This window comes from Myotis myotis, unplaced genomic scaffold (genome assembly GCF_014108235.1).
Source record: "Myotis myotis isolate mMyoMyo1 unplaced genomic scaffold, mMyoMyo1.p scaffold_m19_p_4, whole genome shotgun sequence".
Taxonomy (NCBI): domain Eukaryota; kingdom Metazoa; phylum Chordata; class Mammalia; order Chiroptera; family Vespertilionidae; genus Myotis; species Myotis myotis.
Window position 1 is genome coordinate 23,604,270 of NW_023416346.1, and position 19,996 is coordinate 23,624,265.

At 44.0% G+C, this 19,996-nt stretch overlaps 1 protein-coding gene across 1 annotated transcript in view; it reads left to right on the plus strand.

Annotated features, from left to right (window-relative positions):
• The first annotated feature begins 1,316 nt into the window (after nucleotides 1–1,316).
• MCF2 (MCF.2 cell line derived transforming sequence) overlaps nucleotides 1,317–19,996 on the plus strand; it is a 129,485-nt gene continuing 110,805 nt past the window's right edge. Inside the window, 1 exon segment of the mRNA XM_036305705.1 lies at nucleotides 1,317–1,578. Coding sequence (XP_036161598.1) covers nucleotides 1,317–1,578 — 262 coding nt within the window.

A 19,996-nucleotide genomic window follows, 5' to 3' on the forward strand; every position in this document is an offset into this window, starting at 1 on the left:
TGCTTTGTGTGGACTCTTTCTCCTCAGGTATAAATCAATGATTCCCCATAGAGTATTTAAAAGATTTACTTGGAATTATTACCTATATAACATCAGGCCACTCTCCTGACCATTCTGAAAAGGGTCGGCTTAAATAAAGAAGTGGCACTTGCCATGAGGACTCCTAGCATTGGAGCAGAACTGGGAGAATCCATGTGGCATTGAATCGTTTTTTCAGACTAGCATAGTTTTTATGCTGACACCCCTTGGCCTCTTCTCAGCCCACTGCAACTTCCCCGGGCAGGGCCCCCAAAGGCCCTGCACACTCCTTTAATTCCAGGCCTGCAAAACCCCTTCTTTTCTCTGCCCCATCTTTGGGGGCTTTGGGGAAAGGAAAGAGCTCTAGCTCCTTTTCTTTCCTACTAATCTTCTTTAAGGATCGCCTTCCCTTGCCTTCCTGTGTTCTTGTGCCCTCTGTAAAACGTGTGAGGACTCTCAAGCCTCTGTGGGATTGCAGCCCAGGTATCTATACAGAGGACTTCCTAGGACCCAGAGTTTAAGAATCCGGGGTCTGGAGGGCAAGGGATTTAGCATCCCCACGAGATAGGAATGAGTGTGTGTGTGTGTGTGTGTGTGTGTGTGTGTGTGTGTGTGTGGCTTACGCGCGCACATTGGGGGTGGGGAAGTCATATTTCAGCTTCAGAACAGACCCTTTCAGGCTATCCAGGGCTAGTCTCCTCTTGGCGCCAGCAGGGACAGCAGTCCTGGCAGGGCCACCTGCCTGTGTCCGCACTGAGCAACTCCCCCGAGTGGAGAATCTCTGCTCTGTCCAGTGCAGGCTGGGATGCTAAGGAACCACCAAGATTTGCAAGAGTTGCCATGGGAGTGCGAGGACGGGGCCGGCTCCTCCCACCACGTGTGCTCGCCTGGCCCGGCCTTCCCTCCCTGACAATGGGCGACGCCACAGGGGTTCTCCCTTTTGGCTACTTGAGCCCCTCCTCCACATCCCCCGCCTCCTCCCATCCTCTAGGAAGATAAGCGAAGGCGTGTGTGCGCACTCTGGAAGAGTTGCCTTCGAGGTGGCGGCGGCCAGAAGCACTCCACCGGGGCCCCAAACTCTGAGCAACTTCCCGGGCTCCGGGTCCGCCACGCTCCGCGGCCTCCGGCGCCCCTGGCCCCACTAACGGGCTCAGGCGGGAGGGCTGGCCACGGCAGGACCGAGCGGGCCTGGCGGCAGGACCCCTCCGGCCGTGCGTGAACGCTCAGGCACCGACGCAGGGCGGAGTTCAGCAGCGGACCTCTGGGGTGGCGGTCCCAGCTCGGGCTCCCGCGTGCCGATGGCGGATGACGGTTCCCGGCCCTACCTGGGCTCGCCCAGTCTGGCGGAGCGGCACGTGCCTCAGGCCTCGGAGCCAGAGACCACTGAGTTAGGCAGCAGGACCCCGGATCTGCCCCTGAACCAGGACGCCTGTGTGTCCGTGCCTAATGCCCAGGCGATCACTCTGCAGGTGGACATGGCCATGGCCCTTGAGCGCGTGGACTTTGCAGAGCAGTACAGCCAGAGCTATCTCTGTCTCCTGCAAACGGTCTTCTTCGCAGGTAGGCACTCTGCTGCGCGCGCCGCCCGGTGGCCCAGGCTCCTGACTAGCTTGCTTCTCTCCTAGCCGGCTCCCTCCTCAGCCCGCCCAGCTGGCGCGCACACTTTGTCTTCCCTCGCCCCCAGCGCACGCACACCGGTCCCCACTTCGGTGGCTCTCCCAGTTCCCCTGTTCCCTCCGGCTGCTGCTGCGCTGCAGGGTGCGCCTCTTCCCCTTCGTCTGCAGGCGCGCCGTGAGAAAGTGTGAGCAGCGGGGTGAGGATGTCCCCGCTGTGGCTGGTTCAGGTCCCCTCTCCTCACTCGTTTCTGTGTGTCTCCAGAGAGGTGGGGATAGAGGGTATCTTCCAACTGCGCTTCCAGCAAACCAGAAGCCAGCCTTCCTTGGGTGCACTTGCCTTGAATATTACCTGAATGATGGAAAAGCGATGAGCTGGGATTGAATATTACGGGGGGGGGGGTGGGGGTGGTACGGACCAAATCGAAAAAGGCGCTGGGGTTCTGAGACAGATGGCACCGCAGTTGGAGGAGTTGGAGAGAAGCAGTGGCGCCTGCGACCGGGCTAGTGCGTCTTTCTGGTTTGGTCCATGAGCTTCCTGCCTCGTGGGGTCCTCGCTACAATGGCTTCGTTTGTCTGAAAGGACGAACAAACTCCAACAAACCCACAAAACCTTTATTGCTGCTGTCGCGGTGTGCTTCAGGGGTGTGAGCAGCATAACGTGAGCTTGGTCACTTGCCATCTGTGATGTACATAAGTTTACTCACCTGAGGTGCCAAACTTTGAGGTTGGTGCTGCAGGTTCTGGGCTCAAAGGGCCTCAGTTCCTTTGGGACCCTGCAGACTGGGGCGCGGGAGCAACCCGAGAACTGGGTGCAATTCTTGGACTTTTAAGTTCAGCCAAGGCTTATCAGACCAGTCTGCCAAGTACTGCCATTGATTAACACATCTTCCTCTGTGCAAATTTTCATTTGGTTTAGCAGGTGTTAAGTCTTGTAATGGGATGTTTGTCATCCAAAAATTAGACTTAATGGTATCTTTCCACAAATGAGGTAGCCACAACACACGTTCCAAATACCCATGCATATTCAGGGCTGGCAGGCTCTCTTTTCCTGGGTATTATGACGCATCGCAACACCTAAATGTTTTCACACAGGTTTGCAGTACTTTTCTGCTTTTCAGTATTTTTAGCAGTGCCATCTCTCTCCGCATGGACCAACAGAGTGTCCTCGAAGTGGTTTGTACCTATGCTGTTAGAACATGACACTCTTACATGTGAAAAGGATTTCATGTATTAAAAATACTCATATATTTAAAATATGTTTACAAAGCTTTTCATTGTGGTACAGAACTTTCCAAAAGAACATTTTAATAATGTCCATTTATAGACTACCAGAAACATGCTACAGTGTGATAAACTACAATCGCTCATGCATGATCTGCCGTGGCTCAGCCAGAAGAGGGAAATATTGACTCCATTTAAGGGGTTAAGGGAAGCCTTCAGGGGAAAGGGTGATGCATGAGTGAATTGAATCTTTAAGGATGTATACATATTTCCTGGTGGACTGGGGATGGGGATGGTTGTGGGGGGAACAGGTAGGGCAAGGGGTACTCTAGGCAAAGGAAATAATATATGCAAAAACAAGCAGAAAGGCCATAGAATAGTAGGTTTGGGAAAATTTTTGTTTTAAATGAGTGGAGTATAAATTGTGGAAAGTACAAGAGAGAGAGATATTTGGAGAGGTAGGCAGGGGATGGATCAGGTGGAGATTTGTAAGGCATATTAAAGTGCTTTACTTTATTTGTAGGGTAATGGGGAGTCATTGGAATATTGTAATGGGGAAGTAGAGCAAGGCTGCTGCATATGGTTGTACTGTTGTGCACTACAAAATCCTTAGTAGGTCCGTTCACACAGGCTGGTCCTTGCTAGGGTTGTACAATGCACGCTGTACACAGTGGTCAGCAGTGGCAGTGCATGGTGGGGCTTCTTGCTTTTATAAATATCCCAGTATGTGGAGTATGCAGTGCAGAGGAAAAGGACCCAAACAGAAAAGCCAGTTAGAAAGCAGTTGTAGAAAGCAGGGCAAAAGCGGATGATGGCATGGACCAAGTTAGTTCTAGAAATGGGGTAAAGGAGAGAAGCTTGAGGAACTGAGAGTGTAAAGTTGATTTGGCTTGGTGACTAGGTGTGAGGTTTGAGTACCAGGGAAGGAGACTAGGTTCATTCCAAGTTTCTGGTTAGAGTGACTGGAAAGGGAGGGGGGAGATATAATTAAAGCAGGAAATGGAAGAATAAATTTTTAAAAAAATATATTTTATTGATTTTTTACAGAGAAAAAGGGAGAAGGATAGAGAGTTAGAAACATCAATGAGAGAGAAACATAGATCAGCTGCCTCCTGCACACTCCCTACTGGGTATGTGCCCGCAACCAAGGTACATGCCCTTGACCAGAATCGAACCTGGGACCCTTCAGTCCACAGGCAGACGCTCTATCCATTGAGCCAAACTGGTTAGGGCAGGAATAAATTTTGAGTTCAGTTTTGGGTATGTGGTTTCTGTGGAACATTCAGAGAGAGATGACCAATAATCCTGGAGCCGGAAAAAAAGTGAATCTTATTTCCTACTCTCATCTGTGGCATCCATTAAACAACATCTAACACTGAAGTGAAGTACTTTCTTAAAACCTACTTACTGCCGTAACCCCTTTGGCTCAGTGGATAGAGCGTCGACCTGCGGACTGAAAGGTCCCAGGTTCGATTCCGGTGAAGGGCATGTACCTTGATTTCGGGCACATCCCCAGTAGGGGGTGTGCAGGAGGCAGCTGATCGATGTTTCTCTCTCATTGATGTTTCTAACTCTCTATCCTTCTCCCTTCCTCTCTGTAAAAAATCAATAAAATATATTTGAAAAAAAAACCCTACTTACTAATGGTATGTGGGTTATCTTGGTAACTCGGAAAGTCTAGCATAGAAGTAGCCCACATTTACTATAAAATTGCCTTTTGAACTTGCCTTTAAATAATGAGGTTTTCTCCCCTCACACTCTCCTTAACTGATGATGGGGGAGGGGTGGGTGGGAAGGGGAAAAGAAAGAAATGTTTTGCATTTCTTGCAGGACAAAAGAATGCAAACTATACTGCTCTAAGTTAATCTCAGATAAGTAGGTATGAAAACCTGTTCCCTGCAGATTTTATTTTGTCAAGAGTTTAGCTCAAAATGAGTTAATTGCTCATGTATATTGCAGTATGGTATACAATGTATTCCAATGATGATGGGTCACTTACCTGCAACACTATACTCCAAGTAGTTTCACATAAGTGATTTTATGGGTAATTGAGGTTCAGCAGTTTTAGTGCTTCAGCCCCACCCCAATATCTAGTCATTTTAGGTTGAAAGCTTTTCAAAAAGATTATTTGCCTCTCTGATGTCTGAACCTGCAAATAATTGTATCTTTACTTTATGACTCAAGGTTATCCTTTTATTTTTTTAAAAAAATATATTTTATTTATTTTTTACAGAGAGGAAGGGAGAAGGATAGAGAGTTAGTAACATCAATGAGAGAGAAACATCGATCAGCTGCCTCCTGCACACCCCCTACAGGGGATGTGCCTGCAACCAAGGCACATGCCCCCGACTGGAATCGAACCTGGGACCCTTCAGTCCACAGGCCAACGTTCTATCCACTGAGCCAAACTAGTCAGGGCTCAAGGTTATCCTTTTAATAGCAATAGTTTTTTTTAATAATGCTGTATATATAGTGTTGCCTCGACGGCTCCTAAATTGTGGAGAGTTGTTTGTCCCTGCATTATGTTGGACACAGGTTGTTTTGCCTCCTAATTTGTAATGCCTGTTTTTCTAATATATCCCCTCTCTGTTAGCTGTCATTTCTTGCTACTGCTATTTTAACAGTTTCTATCAACCAGCAGTTACCACCTAATCCAGTGGTTCTCAACCTTGGCTGCACATTAGAATCACCTAGGAATCTTTTAAAAATCGTGATTTCTGGGCCTCATCCTCTGGAAATTCTGTTTCTTTGTTACTAATGTTGTGGCCCCACCCCATAACAAAGAAACAGTATTTCCGGAGGATGAGGCCCAGAAATCAGGATTTTAAAAAGATTCCCAGGTGATTCTAATGTGCAGCCACGGTTGAGAACCACTGCTCCCTCCTTTGTTGCTCCTTCTGATGTGCTGTTATGAGCTAGGAAACGAGTTAATCAAATTTGTTAGAATTGTCTGCAAAATAAAAGTAAAATAGACTATGAGTAGGGCCATGACTACTCATGTATATCAACTTTAGTATATGGACTCTGATATCTATTCCAATTGCATAAAAACTTTTTATTTCCTTTCCTTTTTTTTAGTTCTTAGTTGTGCTCTGGAGAGCTGATGCTTTTTTTTTTTTAATATATTTTATTGATTTTTTACAGAGAGGCAAGGGGAGGGATAGAGAGTTAGAAACGTCGATCAGCTGCCTCCTGCACACTCCCTACTGGGGATGTGCCTGCAACCCAGGTACATGCCCTTGACCGGAATCGAACCTGGGACCTTTCAGTCCGCAGGCTGATGCTCTATCCACTGAGCCAAACCAGTTTCAGCAAGAGCTGATGCTTTTAAGAAGTTATCAGTAAAACCTGTGTTCTCTTGTAAATTGAGGTATTCCAATAGTGAAATTGTAAAGTTTTACTTTCTTGTAACACAAACAAATATCTTCAAAATCTATCAGAAAATTAAGATACATTTTATTCATTGCATGTCTTGAACATGCCTGTAAGTGCTTGGCACTAGGAGACACTACAGTAAGAATTGAAAGCTAATGTCTCTGTTATAGCATATTCTCAGGTAAGAACCCTCTGAAGGCACCATTAAAAAAAAAAACTGCACCTCATCTGTGCCAGGGCAGAAGCAGAGGTTAGCCCAGAAGTGGAGATGCCTCTTATAAGATTAGTGCTAAAATGAGTATCCCTTTCTATTGTTGCTAAGCTCTTGTCCCAGAGGCAGTTAGCTCCTGCTAAGAGACCAGTATCACTCACAGAACTTTTTTTCACCCAAATCCTCTCTTCATTATATGTGTGTGTGTGTGTGTATATATATATATATATATATATATATATATATATATATATATATATATATATATAAAACAGATGTAAGTATCAGACCAACTTCTCCTTACTTTCAGTGATGGGAAGGTGTGACATTGAGCAAGAACCTAAAGGAGGTGAGGAAGTCATCAGGGGTATCTGAGGGGGAGAATATTTCAGGCAGAGGGGACAGTTGTCATAAAGGCCCTGAAATGAGAGTACTGACAAGTTCAAGGAATAAGAAAGGGATCAATGCAGCTGAAGCAGTGAGTGCATTCAGGTGTGTGTGCATGTAAGCCTGTGATGATACAGGACTTGCTAAGGACTTTGGCTTTTACCCTGAGTTAGATGTGGAGCTATAGGAAGGTTTTGAGAGTGACTTACATCTCTCTGGATTCTGTGTAGAATAGGCTAAATGTGAGACAAAGGTGGAAGTGGGGAGACCAATTAAGAGGCTAGTAGAATTGATTATGGTGGTTTGAACCTGAGGTAATAATGGAGTTATTGAGAAGTAGTCATATTTTGGATATATTTTGAAGGTAGAGACAAAACGACTTATTAAAGGTTTGTCCATGTGGTATGAGAGAAAGAAAAGAGTCAGGGATGGCTCTAAGAGTTTTGGCTTGAGCAAATGGATGGCAGGAATTGTAAGTAATTGAGATGGAGGTGCTGGAAGGGTTAACAGGTTTGTGGGGAAAATCAATGAGTATCAGAAGTTTGGTATGAAACCTGTTAATTTTGAGGTGCTTATTAGCTGTCCATGTGGAGATATTGAGTAGGCAATTGGACATACGAATCTGGTGTTCAAGGAAGGGATCAGGGCTGGGGATATAAATTTCTGAATCATTCTCCTTATAGGAGACTTGTAGGTGATCTATGACTTCCCCAAAGCAACATTTATTTGGGGAGGAAAGGAAGCAGTGCTCCAAAAAGATAATTCATTTCTCTGAATTGTTGTCCAAATGTTCATGCTGTCAAATATGCTCACAGGTCACTTTGCCTCTTGTTCCTTTGCTCACAATCTGGAACAACAATAATCTTTGCCTGGGGGTAAAGAAGAGGTTTATGTTTAAAGCTTTCAAAGAGAGAAACTACAACTTCACCGTTGAATGATCCTTCTTTATGGGTACAAGAAATCTGTAGGTTAGTGATTCATGGCTTGAATTTTTGCTACAGATGAATCTCTTCCCATCTTTTTCTTAAGCAGCCACTATTGCTTTCCAATCGAGAAGACCTTTATTCAATTACCTCCTGTCATTTTCAGTACATGGTATGGTTTTCTTTTATAAAAAAATATTTTTATTGATTTCAAAGAGGGGAGGGAGGGAGGGGAAGAGAGAGAGAGAGAGAGAGAGAGAGAGAGAGACACACAGAGAGAGAGAGAGATCAATGATGACAGAGAATCATGGATCAACTGCCTCCTGCACACCCCCAACGGGGGGGTGGGGTGGATCTGGGGATCCAGCCCGAAACCTGGGCATGTGCCCTTGGCCCGAATCGAACCTGGGACCCTTTAGTCCACAGGCCGACACTCTATCCACTAAGCCAAACCAGCTAGGGCCACGGTATAGTTTTCAGAAAAATATATATTCTAATGGAAAGCCAAATCCTGATTGTAAAATGGAAAGAAAGCACTGTTTTACACTCATAGTAAAGTTTGGGGCTTATAAGAGTGGAATTATCAAATATAGTGATACTAGAGGCCCAGCGCACGAAATTTGTGCACAGGTATGGTCCCTAGGCCTGGCCTGCAATCAAGGCCATCTTCCCTCTGTGTGTGGGGTGACTGGTGGGGTGGGGGCCTTGGCCTGGCGCCACCCACGTCCCCTGTCATCCACTCCCAGTTCCCCGTTCGCCATCGATCGATCAGAGCCTGCTGGTCAGGGAAAGGGACCAAAAGGTGGTCAGTGCGCCTCATAGTGACTGGTTGAGTGGTCATTCTGGCTATTCTGCTGTTAGGGTCAATTTTCATATTAGCCTTTTATTATATAGGATGTTAATATATTGAAATTTACTCTTACAGTAGATTATCTTTTCTGACTTTCAAATATTCATTAATGGATACTTTCACATTTGCAATGAAGAAATTGTCAGCTGTTAACCCTTCAGATACTGGAAAAGCAGCCTTTTTAGCAGCAATTATAAATTACATATGTACATTCTGTGTCTGAGAAATTATCAGCCAGCAACTTTATGGAAATTATAACTTTTCTGTTTTCAGATAATTTTATTACATTAATCTGTAAAGGAAAGGAAAGCCACTCTTATCAAGGAGGAGGAGAAAAGACTCTTAGTAGCAAGAAGACAAATGGGAGAAGCCTGTTCTAGTTTTTTTCTTATTTTTTAAATATATTTTTATTTATTTGAGAGTGGAAGGGACAGGGAGAGAGAGAGAGAAACATCAATGATGAGAGAGAATAATTGATTGGCTGCCTCCTATAGGATTGATTGGGCCAACAGCCCTGTCATGTGCCCTGACCAGGAATTAAACCATGACTTCCTGGTTCAGAGGTTGATGCTCAATCATCATGCCACACTGGCTGGGCTAGTCTAGTATTTTTAAACAGCTTTATTGAGATATAATTCACCTACCATACATCAACTCATTTAAAGTATACTATTAAAGTAATCACAGAGTTGTGCAATCATTACCACAAGTTTAGAACATTCCCATCACTCCCAAAAGAAACACCTGTACCCCTTTGTCTTACCCATTAGATGGCACTCCCTCCCCTTTTCCTCCCAGCAACCCTTCCCACCAGTCCTGGCAGCCAATAATATACTCCCTTTCTGTATAGATGTGCCTCTTCCAGATATTCAGATAAATAAAATCATATATAGTGATCTCTTGTGACTAGCTTCTTTCATTTAGCATAACGTTTTCAAGTTTCATCCATGTAGTAGCACTTGTCAGTACTTCATGTCTGAATATTATCACATTTTAGTGATCCATTCTTCTTCATTTGATGGACATTTGAGTTGCTGTTATGAGTAATGTTGCTATGAACATTCTTATACAAGTTTTTGTGGACAGATGTTTTCATTTCTCTTGAATATATATATCCTATATAATAAAAGGGTAATATGCAAATTGACCCTAACAGCAGAATGGCCGGGAGCGACCGGACACTATGATGCACACTGACCGCCAAGGGACAGATGCTCAATACAGGAGCTGCCTCCTGGTGGTCAGTGTGCTCTCACAGGGGGAGCTCTGCATAGCCAGAAGCCAGGCTCATGGCTGCGAGTGCAACACTTGTGGCGGGAGCCTATCCTGTCTCCGCGGCAGCACTAAGGATGTCCACTTGCCGGCTTAGGCCCGATCTTCCAGGGAGAGGGCCTAAGGTGGCAGGTGGACATCCCTTGAGGAGTCCCGGCCTGCGAGAGGGTGCAGGCTGGGCTGAGGGACACCCCCCCACCCCCGCACGTATTTTCATGCATCGGGCCTCTAATATATATATATATTGAGTGGCAAGATTATTATGACCACCTGATGTTTGTAGGAAAATTAGCTATAATTTTGCACTGAAGTTCCTAGAGGGCCAGACCATTATAAACATCTGAATAGCACAACATACCTAAGTATCGTTGCTGATCAAGTTCATCCTATCATGTTGATGGTGTATCCCAATGGAGATGGCTTCTTCTAACAAGACAATGCGCCATGCCATGGTGCTCGTATTGTGCAGGAGTGGTTTCAAGAACATGAGGGAGACTTTACCTTGCTTAGGTGGCCCCCACAAACACCAGATCTCAATCCAATTGAGCATTTGTGGAACAAAGTTAAAAGAGCCATCAGGCAGCTGGTTCTACAACCATCAAATCTCACAGAACTGGACAGTGCTATTCATCAGGCATGGTGTCAGATTCCTCACATCACCTTTCAACATCTCATGGAGTCAATGCCAAGAAGAATCGCCGCAGTATTGAAGACAAAAGGTGGCCCAACGAAGTACTGATGGGGTGGTCATAATAATTTGGCCAGTCATAATAATCTGGCCACTCAGTATACAGTGGGGCCTTTGACTTACGAGTGTCCTGACTAACGAGTTTTCCGAGATACGAGCTGTCTCTCGGTCGATTTTTTGCTTTGAGTTGCCAGCTAAAATTTGGGTTATAAGCCAGCTTCAGATACCTCACTGCTAGTTGACACAGTGAACGTCACAGTGAACGCCACAACATCAGCCCAGCATCACGTGTCTCACTCGTTCACTGTTGATTTGACATAGAGTAATTTGAGTTACGAGATCCGTCACAGAACGAATTAAACTTGTAAGTCAAGGCCCCACTGTGTGTGTGTGTGTGTGTGTGTTGTGTGTGTGTGTGTGTATATATATATATATATATATATATATATATATATATTCATTTGGAAATGAAATTCTTAGGTTATAGAAAAATTGTATGTTTAATATTTGGGGAAACTCCCAGACTATTTTCCAAAGCAGCTGTATCATTTTATTTTATTTTATTTTTTTCCCTTTATTGATCAAGATATTACAAATGTGTCCTTATCCCCCAATGTCCCCTCATCCCCCCAATCCTGCCCTCCCCCTCGCCCCTGTTGTCCACAACCATCACTTATGCTTATTTGCATGCATACAAGTCCTTTGGTTGATGTCTCCCTGCAACCCCCCTCCCCCCATTCCCTCTGAGTTTTGAGCATCTGATTGATGCTTCTCTGTCTCTGGATCTGTTTTTGTTCATCTGTTTACATTGTTCATTATAATCCACAAATGAGTGAGAGCATGTGATAGTTATCTTTCTCTGACTGACTTATTTCACTTAGCATAATGCTCTCCAGCTCCATCCATGCTGTTGCAAATGGTAGGAGGTCCTTCTTTTTTACAGCCGCATAGTATTCCATTGTGTAGATGTGCCAAAGTTTTTTAATCCATTCATCTGCTGATGGGCACTTAGCTATTGCAAATTGTGCTGCTATGAACATAGGGATGCATATATCCTTTCTGATTGGTGTTTCTGGTTTCTTGGGCTATATTCGTAGAAGTGAGATCACTGGGTCAAATGGAAGTTCCTTTTTTAGTTTTTTGAGGAAACTCCATACTGTTCTCCACAGTGGCTGCACCAGTCTGCATTCCCACCAGCAGTGAACGAGGGTTTCTTTTTCTCCGCATCCTCACCAGCATTTGTCATTTGTTGGTTTGTTGATGATAGCCATTCTGACAGGTGTGAGATGGTACCTCATTGTCGTTTTGATTTGCATCTCTCGGATGATTAGTGACTTTGAGCATGTTTTCATATGTCTCTCAGCCTTATGTATGTCCTTTTTCAAAAAGTGTCTATTTAGGTCTGTTGCCCATTTTTTGATTGGGTTGTTTATCTTCCTTTTGTTAAATCGTATGTGTTCCCTGTAAATGTTGGAGATTAAACCTTTATCAGAGATATCATTGGCAAATATGTTCTCCCATGCAGTGGGTTTTCTTGTTGTTTTGTGATGGTTTCTTTTGCTGTGCAGAAGCTTTTTATTTTGATATAGTCCCATTTGTTTATTTTCCCTTTAGTTTCCATTGCCCTAGGCACTGTGTCAATGAAGAAATTCCTTCGGCATATATCTGAGATTTTACTGCCTGTGGATTCCTGTAATATTTTTATGGCTTCCCGTCTTACGTTTAAGTCATTTATCCATTTTGAGTTTATTTTTGTGTATGGTGTAAGTTGGTGGTCTAGTTTCATTTTTTTTTTTTCATGTGTCTGACCAAATTTCCCAGCACCATTTATTGAAGAGACTGTCTTGACTCCATTGTATGTTCTTGCCTCCTTTGTCAAATATTAATTGAGCATAGTGGTTTGGGTTGATTTCTGGGTTCTCTATTCTATTCCATTGGTCTATATGTCATTCTTGTGCCAGTACCAGGCAGTTTTGAGAACAGTGGCTTTGTAATACAGCTTGATATCTGGTATTGAGATCTCTCCTACTTTGTTCTTCCTTCTCAGGATCGCAGCAGCTATTCAGGTAGTTTTTTTTTTTTTTTATTCCAGATGAATTTTTGGAGAATTCTTTCTAGATCTGTGAAATATGGTGTTGGTATTTTAATGGGGAGTGCATTGAATGTATAGATTGCTTTGGGTAGTATGGACATTTTGATGATGTTGATTCTACCATTCCATGAACACAGTATGTTCTTCCATCTGTTTTTGTCTTCCTCTGTCTCTTTTTTCAGTGTCCTCTAGTTTTCTGGGTATAGGTCTTTTACCTCCTTAGTTAAGTCTATTCCTAGGTATCTTAATTTTTTTGGTGCAATGGTAAATAGGATTGTTTTTTAAATTTCTCTTTCTGTACGTTCACTATTGGCATATAAAAATGCCATAGATTTCGTGGCATTAATTTTGTATCCTACTACATTGCCAAATTCATTTAGTAGGTCTAATAATTTTTTGATGGAGTCTTTAGGGTTTTCTAAGTACAGTATCATGTCATCTGTGAATAATGACAATTTTACTTCTTCTTTTCCAATTTGGATGCCTTTTATTTCTTCTTCTTGTCTAATCGCAATGGCTAATACTTCCAGTACTATGTTGAACAGGAGTGGTGAAAGCGGGCATCCCTATCTTGTTCCTGTTCTTAAGGGAAATGGTTTTAGTTTTTGCCCATTGAGTATGATGCTGGCTGTAGGTTTGTCATATAAGGCTTTTATTATGTTGAGGTATGATCCCTCTATTCCCACTTTGCTGAGTGTTTTTATCAGAAAAGGGTGTTGGACTTTGTCAAACGCCTTTTCTGCATCAATCGATATGATTATGTGATTTTTGTCTCTCAATTTGTTTATGTAATATATCACGTTTATTGATTTGCAGATATTGTACCAGGCTTGCATCCCTGGAATAAATCCCACTTGGTCATGGTGTATAATCTTTCTAATGTAATGCTGGATCTGGTTTGCTAGAATTTTGTTGAGGATTTTAGCATCTATGTTCATCAGGGATATTGGCCTGTAATTCTCTTTCTTTGTGGTGTCTTTATCTGGTTTTGGGATTAGGGTAATGCTGGCTTCATAGAAAGAGCTTGGAAGTGTGCCTTTCTCTTGAATTTTTTGGAATAGTCTGAAAAGGGTTGGCTTTAGTTCTTCTTTGAATGTTCGGTAAAACTCCCCTGTGAAGCCATCTGGTCCAGGGCTTTTGTTTGCTGGAAGCTTATTGATTACTGTTTTAATTTCATCAGTAGTTATTGGCCTATTCAGGTTTTTTGATTCTTCCTGATTGAGTTTGGATGCTTGAATTTTTCTAGGAATGTGTCCATTTCATCGAGGTTGTCCCATTTGTTGGAGTAGAGTTGTTTGTAGTATTTTTTGACAATCCTTTGTATATCAGTAGGGTCAGTTGTTACTTCACCTCTTTCTTTCTTTCTTTCTTTCTTTCTTTCTTTCTTTCTTTCTTTCTTTCTTTCTTTCTTTCTTTTCTTTTCTTTTCTTTTTTTTTTTACAGAGAGGAAGGGAGAGGGATAGAGAGTTAGAAACATTGATGAGAGAGAAACATCAATCTGCTGCCTCCTGCACCCTCCCTACTGGGGATGTGCCCACAACCAAGGTACATGCCCTTGACCGGAATCGAACCTGGGACCCTTGAGTCTGCAAGCTGATACTCTATCCACTGAGCCAAACCGGTTAGAGCACCTCTTTCATTTATGATTTTGTTTATTTGGGTCCTCTCTCTTTGTTTCTTTGTGAGCCTGGCAAGAGGTTCATGAATCTTGTTAATCCTTTCAGAGAACCAGCTCTTGGTTTCAGTGATCTTTTGTAATGTTTTTTTGGTCTCTATGTCATTTATTTCTGCTCTGATTTTTATTATTTCCTTCCTTCTGGACACTGTGGGGTTTTCTTGTTGCTCTCTTTCTAACTCTTTGAGTTGTAGGGTTAGATCATTTATTACCAGTTTTTCTTGTTTTTTGAAGTAGACCTGTAGAGCTATGAACTTCCCTCTCAGGACTGAGTTCATGGTGTCCCATAGATTTTGGATTGTTGTGTTCTCATTGTCATTTGTTTCCTGGATGCTTTTTATTTCTTCTTTGATCTCTCTGGTAACCCAGTCATTGTTTAATAGCATGCTATTTAGCCTCCAAGTGTTTTTTTTTTTTTTAAATATATTGTGCCCGCAAGCAAGGTACATGCCCTTGACCAGAATCGAACCTGGGACCCTTCAGTCCGCAGGCCGACGCTCAATCCACTGAGCCAAACCGGTTAGGGCAAGCCTCCAAGGGTTTGATTTTTTTTCAATATTTTTATTGTAGTTGATTTCTAGTTTTGTGCCATTTTGATCTGAGAAGTTGCTTGTTATGATTTCTATTCTCTTGAATTTGAAGAGACTTTGCCTGTGTCCTAATATATGGTCTATCTTTGAAAATGTCCCATGTGCACTGGAGAAGAATGTATATTCTGTAGCTTTGGGGTGAAATATTCTGAAGATGTCAATTAAGTCCATCTGATCTAGTGAGTCTTTTAGGATTGCTGTTTCTTTGCTTATTTTTTGTTTAGAGGATTTATACAGTGGTGTCAGTGGGGTATTAAAGTCCCCTACTATGACTGTATTGCTATTGATCTCTCCCTTGATATCTTCCAGAAGTTGTTTTATGTATTTGGGTGCTCCTGTATTGGGTGCATATATGTTTCCCAGAGTTATATCTTCTTGTTGAATTGCTCCCTTTAGTATTATGTAGTGGCCTTCCTTATCTCTTGTTATGGCCTTTACTTTGAGGTTTATTTTGTCAGATATAAGTATCACAAGCCCAGCTTTTTTCTCATTTCCATTTGCCTGGAAAATTTTTTCCCATCCCTTCGCTCTCAGTCTGTGTGAATCCTTTGTTCTGAGGTGGGTCTCTTGCAGACAGCAAATATATGGTTCATGTTTTCCTATCCATTCAGCTACCCTGTGTCTTTTGATTGGAGCATTTAATCCATTTACATTTAATGTTATTATTGAAAAGTACTTGTTTATGGTCTTTTTTATTCTTAATGTTTGTGTTTCTTCTTGTCTTTCTGTTTCTTCTTTGTACAGCAGTCCCTTTAGCATTTCTTGCATTGCTGGCTTGGTGGTGATAAACTCTCTTATCCCTTTTTTGTCTGTGAAGCTCCTGATTCCACCTTCAATTTTGAATGATAGCCTTGCTGGGTATAGTATTCTTGGATTCCTTCCCTTGCTTTGCATCACTTTGTATATTTCATTCCATTCCCTTCTTGCCTGGTGTGTTTCTGTTGAGAAGTCAGCTTATATTCTAATAGGAGATCCCTTGTAGGTGACTTTCTGTTTCTCTCTGCCAGCCTTTAAGATTCTTACTTTGTCGTTGGTGTTTGCTAATTTAATTATGATGTGTGTTGGTGTTGGTCTTTTGGGGTTCATCTTGTTTGGCACTCTATGTGCTTCTTGGACTTGTGTAGTTTTTTTTTCTTGCGAGTATCAGGGAAGTTTTCTGTCATTATTTCTTCAAACAGGTTTTCTATTCCTTGCTTCTCCTCCTCTCCTTCTGGTACCCCTATTAAGCGAATGTTGTTTCATTTTGCATTTTTCCAAAGCTCCCTTAGGCTCTTCTCTTGCTTTTTAAGTTTTTTTTTTTCCAGTTGCTCCTGTGTTTGTGTGTTTTTTCCTACCTTCTAATTCGCTGATGCGGTCCTCAGCCTCTTCTAGTCTGCTGTTTAAGCCTTCCATTGTGTTCTTTATTGCAGCTATGTCGTTCTCTATTTCCTCTTGTTTCCTTTTCATGTTGGTGACATTCTCATTCAGCTCCTTATAATTGTCGTTGAGTTGAGTGTATTTGTCATCCAGCCATTTGAGCATCCTTATAACCATTACTCTGAATTATTTCTCCGAAAAGTTAATAGCCTCAATTTCATTTAGCTCCCTTTCTGGTGATTTCTCTTTTTCTTTCCTTTGTGGATTGCTTTTTGTCTTCCCATGTTTTGCTGTAAGGTTTTAATTGTAGCTCCGATTGCTTTGCTACCCAGTTCCTTTAGGGTATGTTGCTTCTGGTGTGACCTCTCGGGTCTCCTAGGTTTGGTAGTCTAGTGTAGCTCCCTACTTGAGCTATTTTGGTTCTCTTGATGTAGGCCTGTGAGCTGGAAAGGCGCAACTGAGGTGTCTAGAAATCAGCAGCTGTGGAGGGGGTGTTCCAATTTTTGCTGTCTTGCGTCCTTGGTTGAAATCACGCGTGCCCAGCAGGGTCTCACAGTAGCACCAGAACCGTCTGTTGGGGTGGTGGGGCTCAGGAGGCCTGCTTTCTGGAAAGGCATGACTGTGGTGTCCAGAGTTCTGTAGTTGTGGGGTGGGCAGACTCAGCTTTTGCTGCTGCCTCCATGGTTGGATACACGCAATCCCAGCGGCAGTTTACAGGGGTACCTGTGGTGTGTTTGCCAGCAGGGTATACTGACACACTCTGAAGGGCTCTAGCACTGAAGCCACTGGATTGCAGTGTTTGTGGGCAGGTATCCCAGAAGAGGGAATTCAGCGTTTCTATAGCCCAGCAGTGCATCCCTGTTTGTTTAAGTGTGTGTCCAGCGGGGCTCACAGCAGGGCCCCTGAGCTGCCTATGGAGCGGTGGTCTTGGGAGACCTGCACGCTGGAAAAGCATGCAACTGTAGTGTCCAGAGTTCTGCAGCTGTGGGGTGGGGAAACTCAGTTTTTGCTGATGCACATGTGGTGGATAGGTGTGCGTTCCCAGTGGTGGCACACAGGAGCTCCCGCCATGAGTTTGCTAGTGCAGGCACACTGAAGCACTCTGAAGGGCCCTGGCACGCTTAATCGAGGCATCTTTGGGCAGGTATCCAGGATGGGTGAATTCAGAATTTCTACTGCCCAGAGGAGTGCGTCCCTATTTGTCCAAGACTAGACCCAGCAGAGGCTCACTGCGGCTTCCCAAAGTGCCCTGTGGATAGATGGGCTCAGGGGGAATGAGCAACTGTGGCAGTGCCTTTGCTGGCCTCTGAGCTCTGATGCACCCTGAGGGGCCCTGGCGCTGAAGGGCCCTGGCGCTGAAGTTGTGCAGCTGGGTGTGTGGGGGCAGTTATTCAGGTGGAGGGAATTCAGAATTTCTACTGGGGGGCAGTGCGCTTGTGTCTGTACAAAAATCACACCCAGCTGGGGCTCACAGTGACTCCTAAGAGAAGTCTATGCCTGGGAGTGGTGTGCCTCGGAGACCTGCACGCATGCGGAGGTCTGCCCCTAGGGATGGGGAGGTTGCGGGGAGGTTGCACTTACTGCAGCAGGCGCGGTGCACCGTTGGAGGTGGGGATCTCAGGGTCTGTGAGTTTGTGGGTGTGGCTGCAGGATTTTGGCTGGAGTGGCGTCTGGGTCATGGGCACTATTCCAGGCCTGTCTGGGTGGTGGTGCTGATGAGTTCCTAGAAGAGGCTGCTCTCCCCTATAAGGTGGCGTGGGCTCCGTGCCCCAATCCAGCAGTCCGGGGAGTGCCCGCAGCGGTGGTAGTCTCTCCCTATCCCAGAGAGCCTGGTCTGCCAGCTTCTGCTGCTCCTGCCAGATTTAACTGTCCCTCACTCACTCACACACACACCACACACATCCACACACTCTCCTTTCATCCCCTCACTCACTCATTTCCTATCCCTCACCTCCGTCCTGCCAGCTGCCATCTTTTCTCTGCAGCTGTATCATTTTATATCCCCACCATCATTTTATGAGGTTCCCAAATTTCTCCACATCTTTCTCAAGATTTGCTAATTTCTGGCTCTTTGGTTCCAGCCTTCCTTGCAATTGTGAGGTAGTTTCTCATTGTGGTTTTTGGTTTGCATTTCCCAAATGACTAGTAATGTTTAACATCTTTTTATATTCTTATTGGTTATTTGCATATCTTTTTTAAAGTAAATGTCTATGCAACTTCTTTACCCATTTTAAAACGGAGTTATCCTTTTTTTCCTTCTGTTTATTGTAAGCATTCTTTTTTGAAAATTTATCTTTATTGTTGAAAGTATTACAGATGTCCCCTTTATTTCCCCCACAGACTCCTTCCATCCCACTCCTGACTCGTGTGCCTCCCCCGCTGCCCTCGCAGGCCATCACTGCTCTATTGTCTGTGTCCGTGGGTTATGTATATATGCATATAAATTCTTTGGTTAATCTCCTCCTTCTCCCTTTTCACCCCCTACCCTTCCCCCCACTCCCCCTCCTTCTCTCTGAGATTTGTCAGTCTATTCCATGCTTCCATGCCTCCGGATCTATTTTGTTCTATTTTGTAATTGTTCTTTATATAGTTTAGATTCAAGCACCTTATCAGGTATTTGATTTGCAAGTATTTTCTCCCAATTCTGTGGCTTGTTTTTACCTATTTCATTTTATTACTTATTATTACTATTACTAGGGGCCCGGTGCACGAAATTTGTGCACTGGGGGTTGGGTGGGGGTGTCCCTCAGCCCAGCCTGCCCCCTCTCACATACTGGGAACCTTCAGGGGATGTCCTACTGACAGCTTAGGCTGGCTCCCCTGCTCCCCTTGGGGATAGGGCCTAAGCTGCAGTCTGGCCTCCCTTTGTGGGAGGTGACTGGGCTGATCAGGGGAAGGCACCAGCCCCATCACCCCGCTGCTGCAGCTACTGCCAGTCACCACAGCCAGCAAGGTTTTTTCATCAACACGGACTCCAGTCCCTTCACCATGAAAAAATGACAATTTTCTTTAGCATTTTTAAGATGTGTCTTTCATATAATAATAATTTCTTTATTATTTTTTTTATCCTCACCTGAGGATGTGTTTCCATTGATTTTTAGAGAATGTGGAAGAGAAAGGGAAAGACAGAGAGAAACATCAAAGTGAGAGGAACACTTTGATTGGTTGCCACCTGCATGAGCCCTGACCTGGGCCCCAGCCAGGGTGGAGCCTGCAACCTAGGTACATGCCCTTGGTCAGAATTGAACCCAGACCTTGCCATCGGCAGGACGAGGCATTATCCACTGAGCCAAACTGGCTAGGGCAGGATATGACATTTCTTAGCCCTCCAGCAGCGGACCTTCGTTTTTTTCACCAGGAGTGTGGTGAAAAACCCTAGATCACCTTTTTGGATTCTTTTTCTTTTTATATATATTTTTATTGATTTTTTACAGAGAGGAAGGAAGAGAGATAGAGAGTTAGAAACATCGATGAGAGAGAAACATCGATCAGCTGCCTCCTGCACATCTCCTACTGGGGATGTGCCCACAACCAAGGTACATGCCCTCGACCGGAATCGAACCTGGGACCTTTCAGTTCGCAGGCCGACGCTCTATCCACTGAGCCAAACTGGTTTCGGCACCTTTTTGGATTCTTATTACCCAAGTTACTAAGAATATTACCAGTGGCATACAAGGAGCTTAACCAATGAGAGGTCAGAAAAGGTGTTTCCTCTGTAGTTC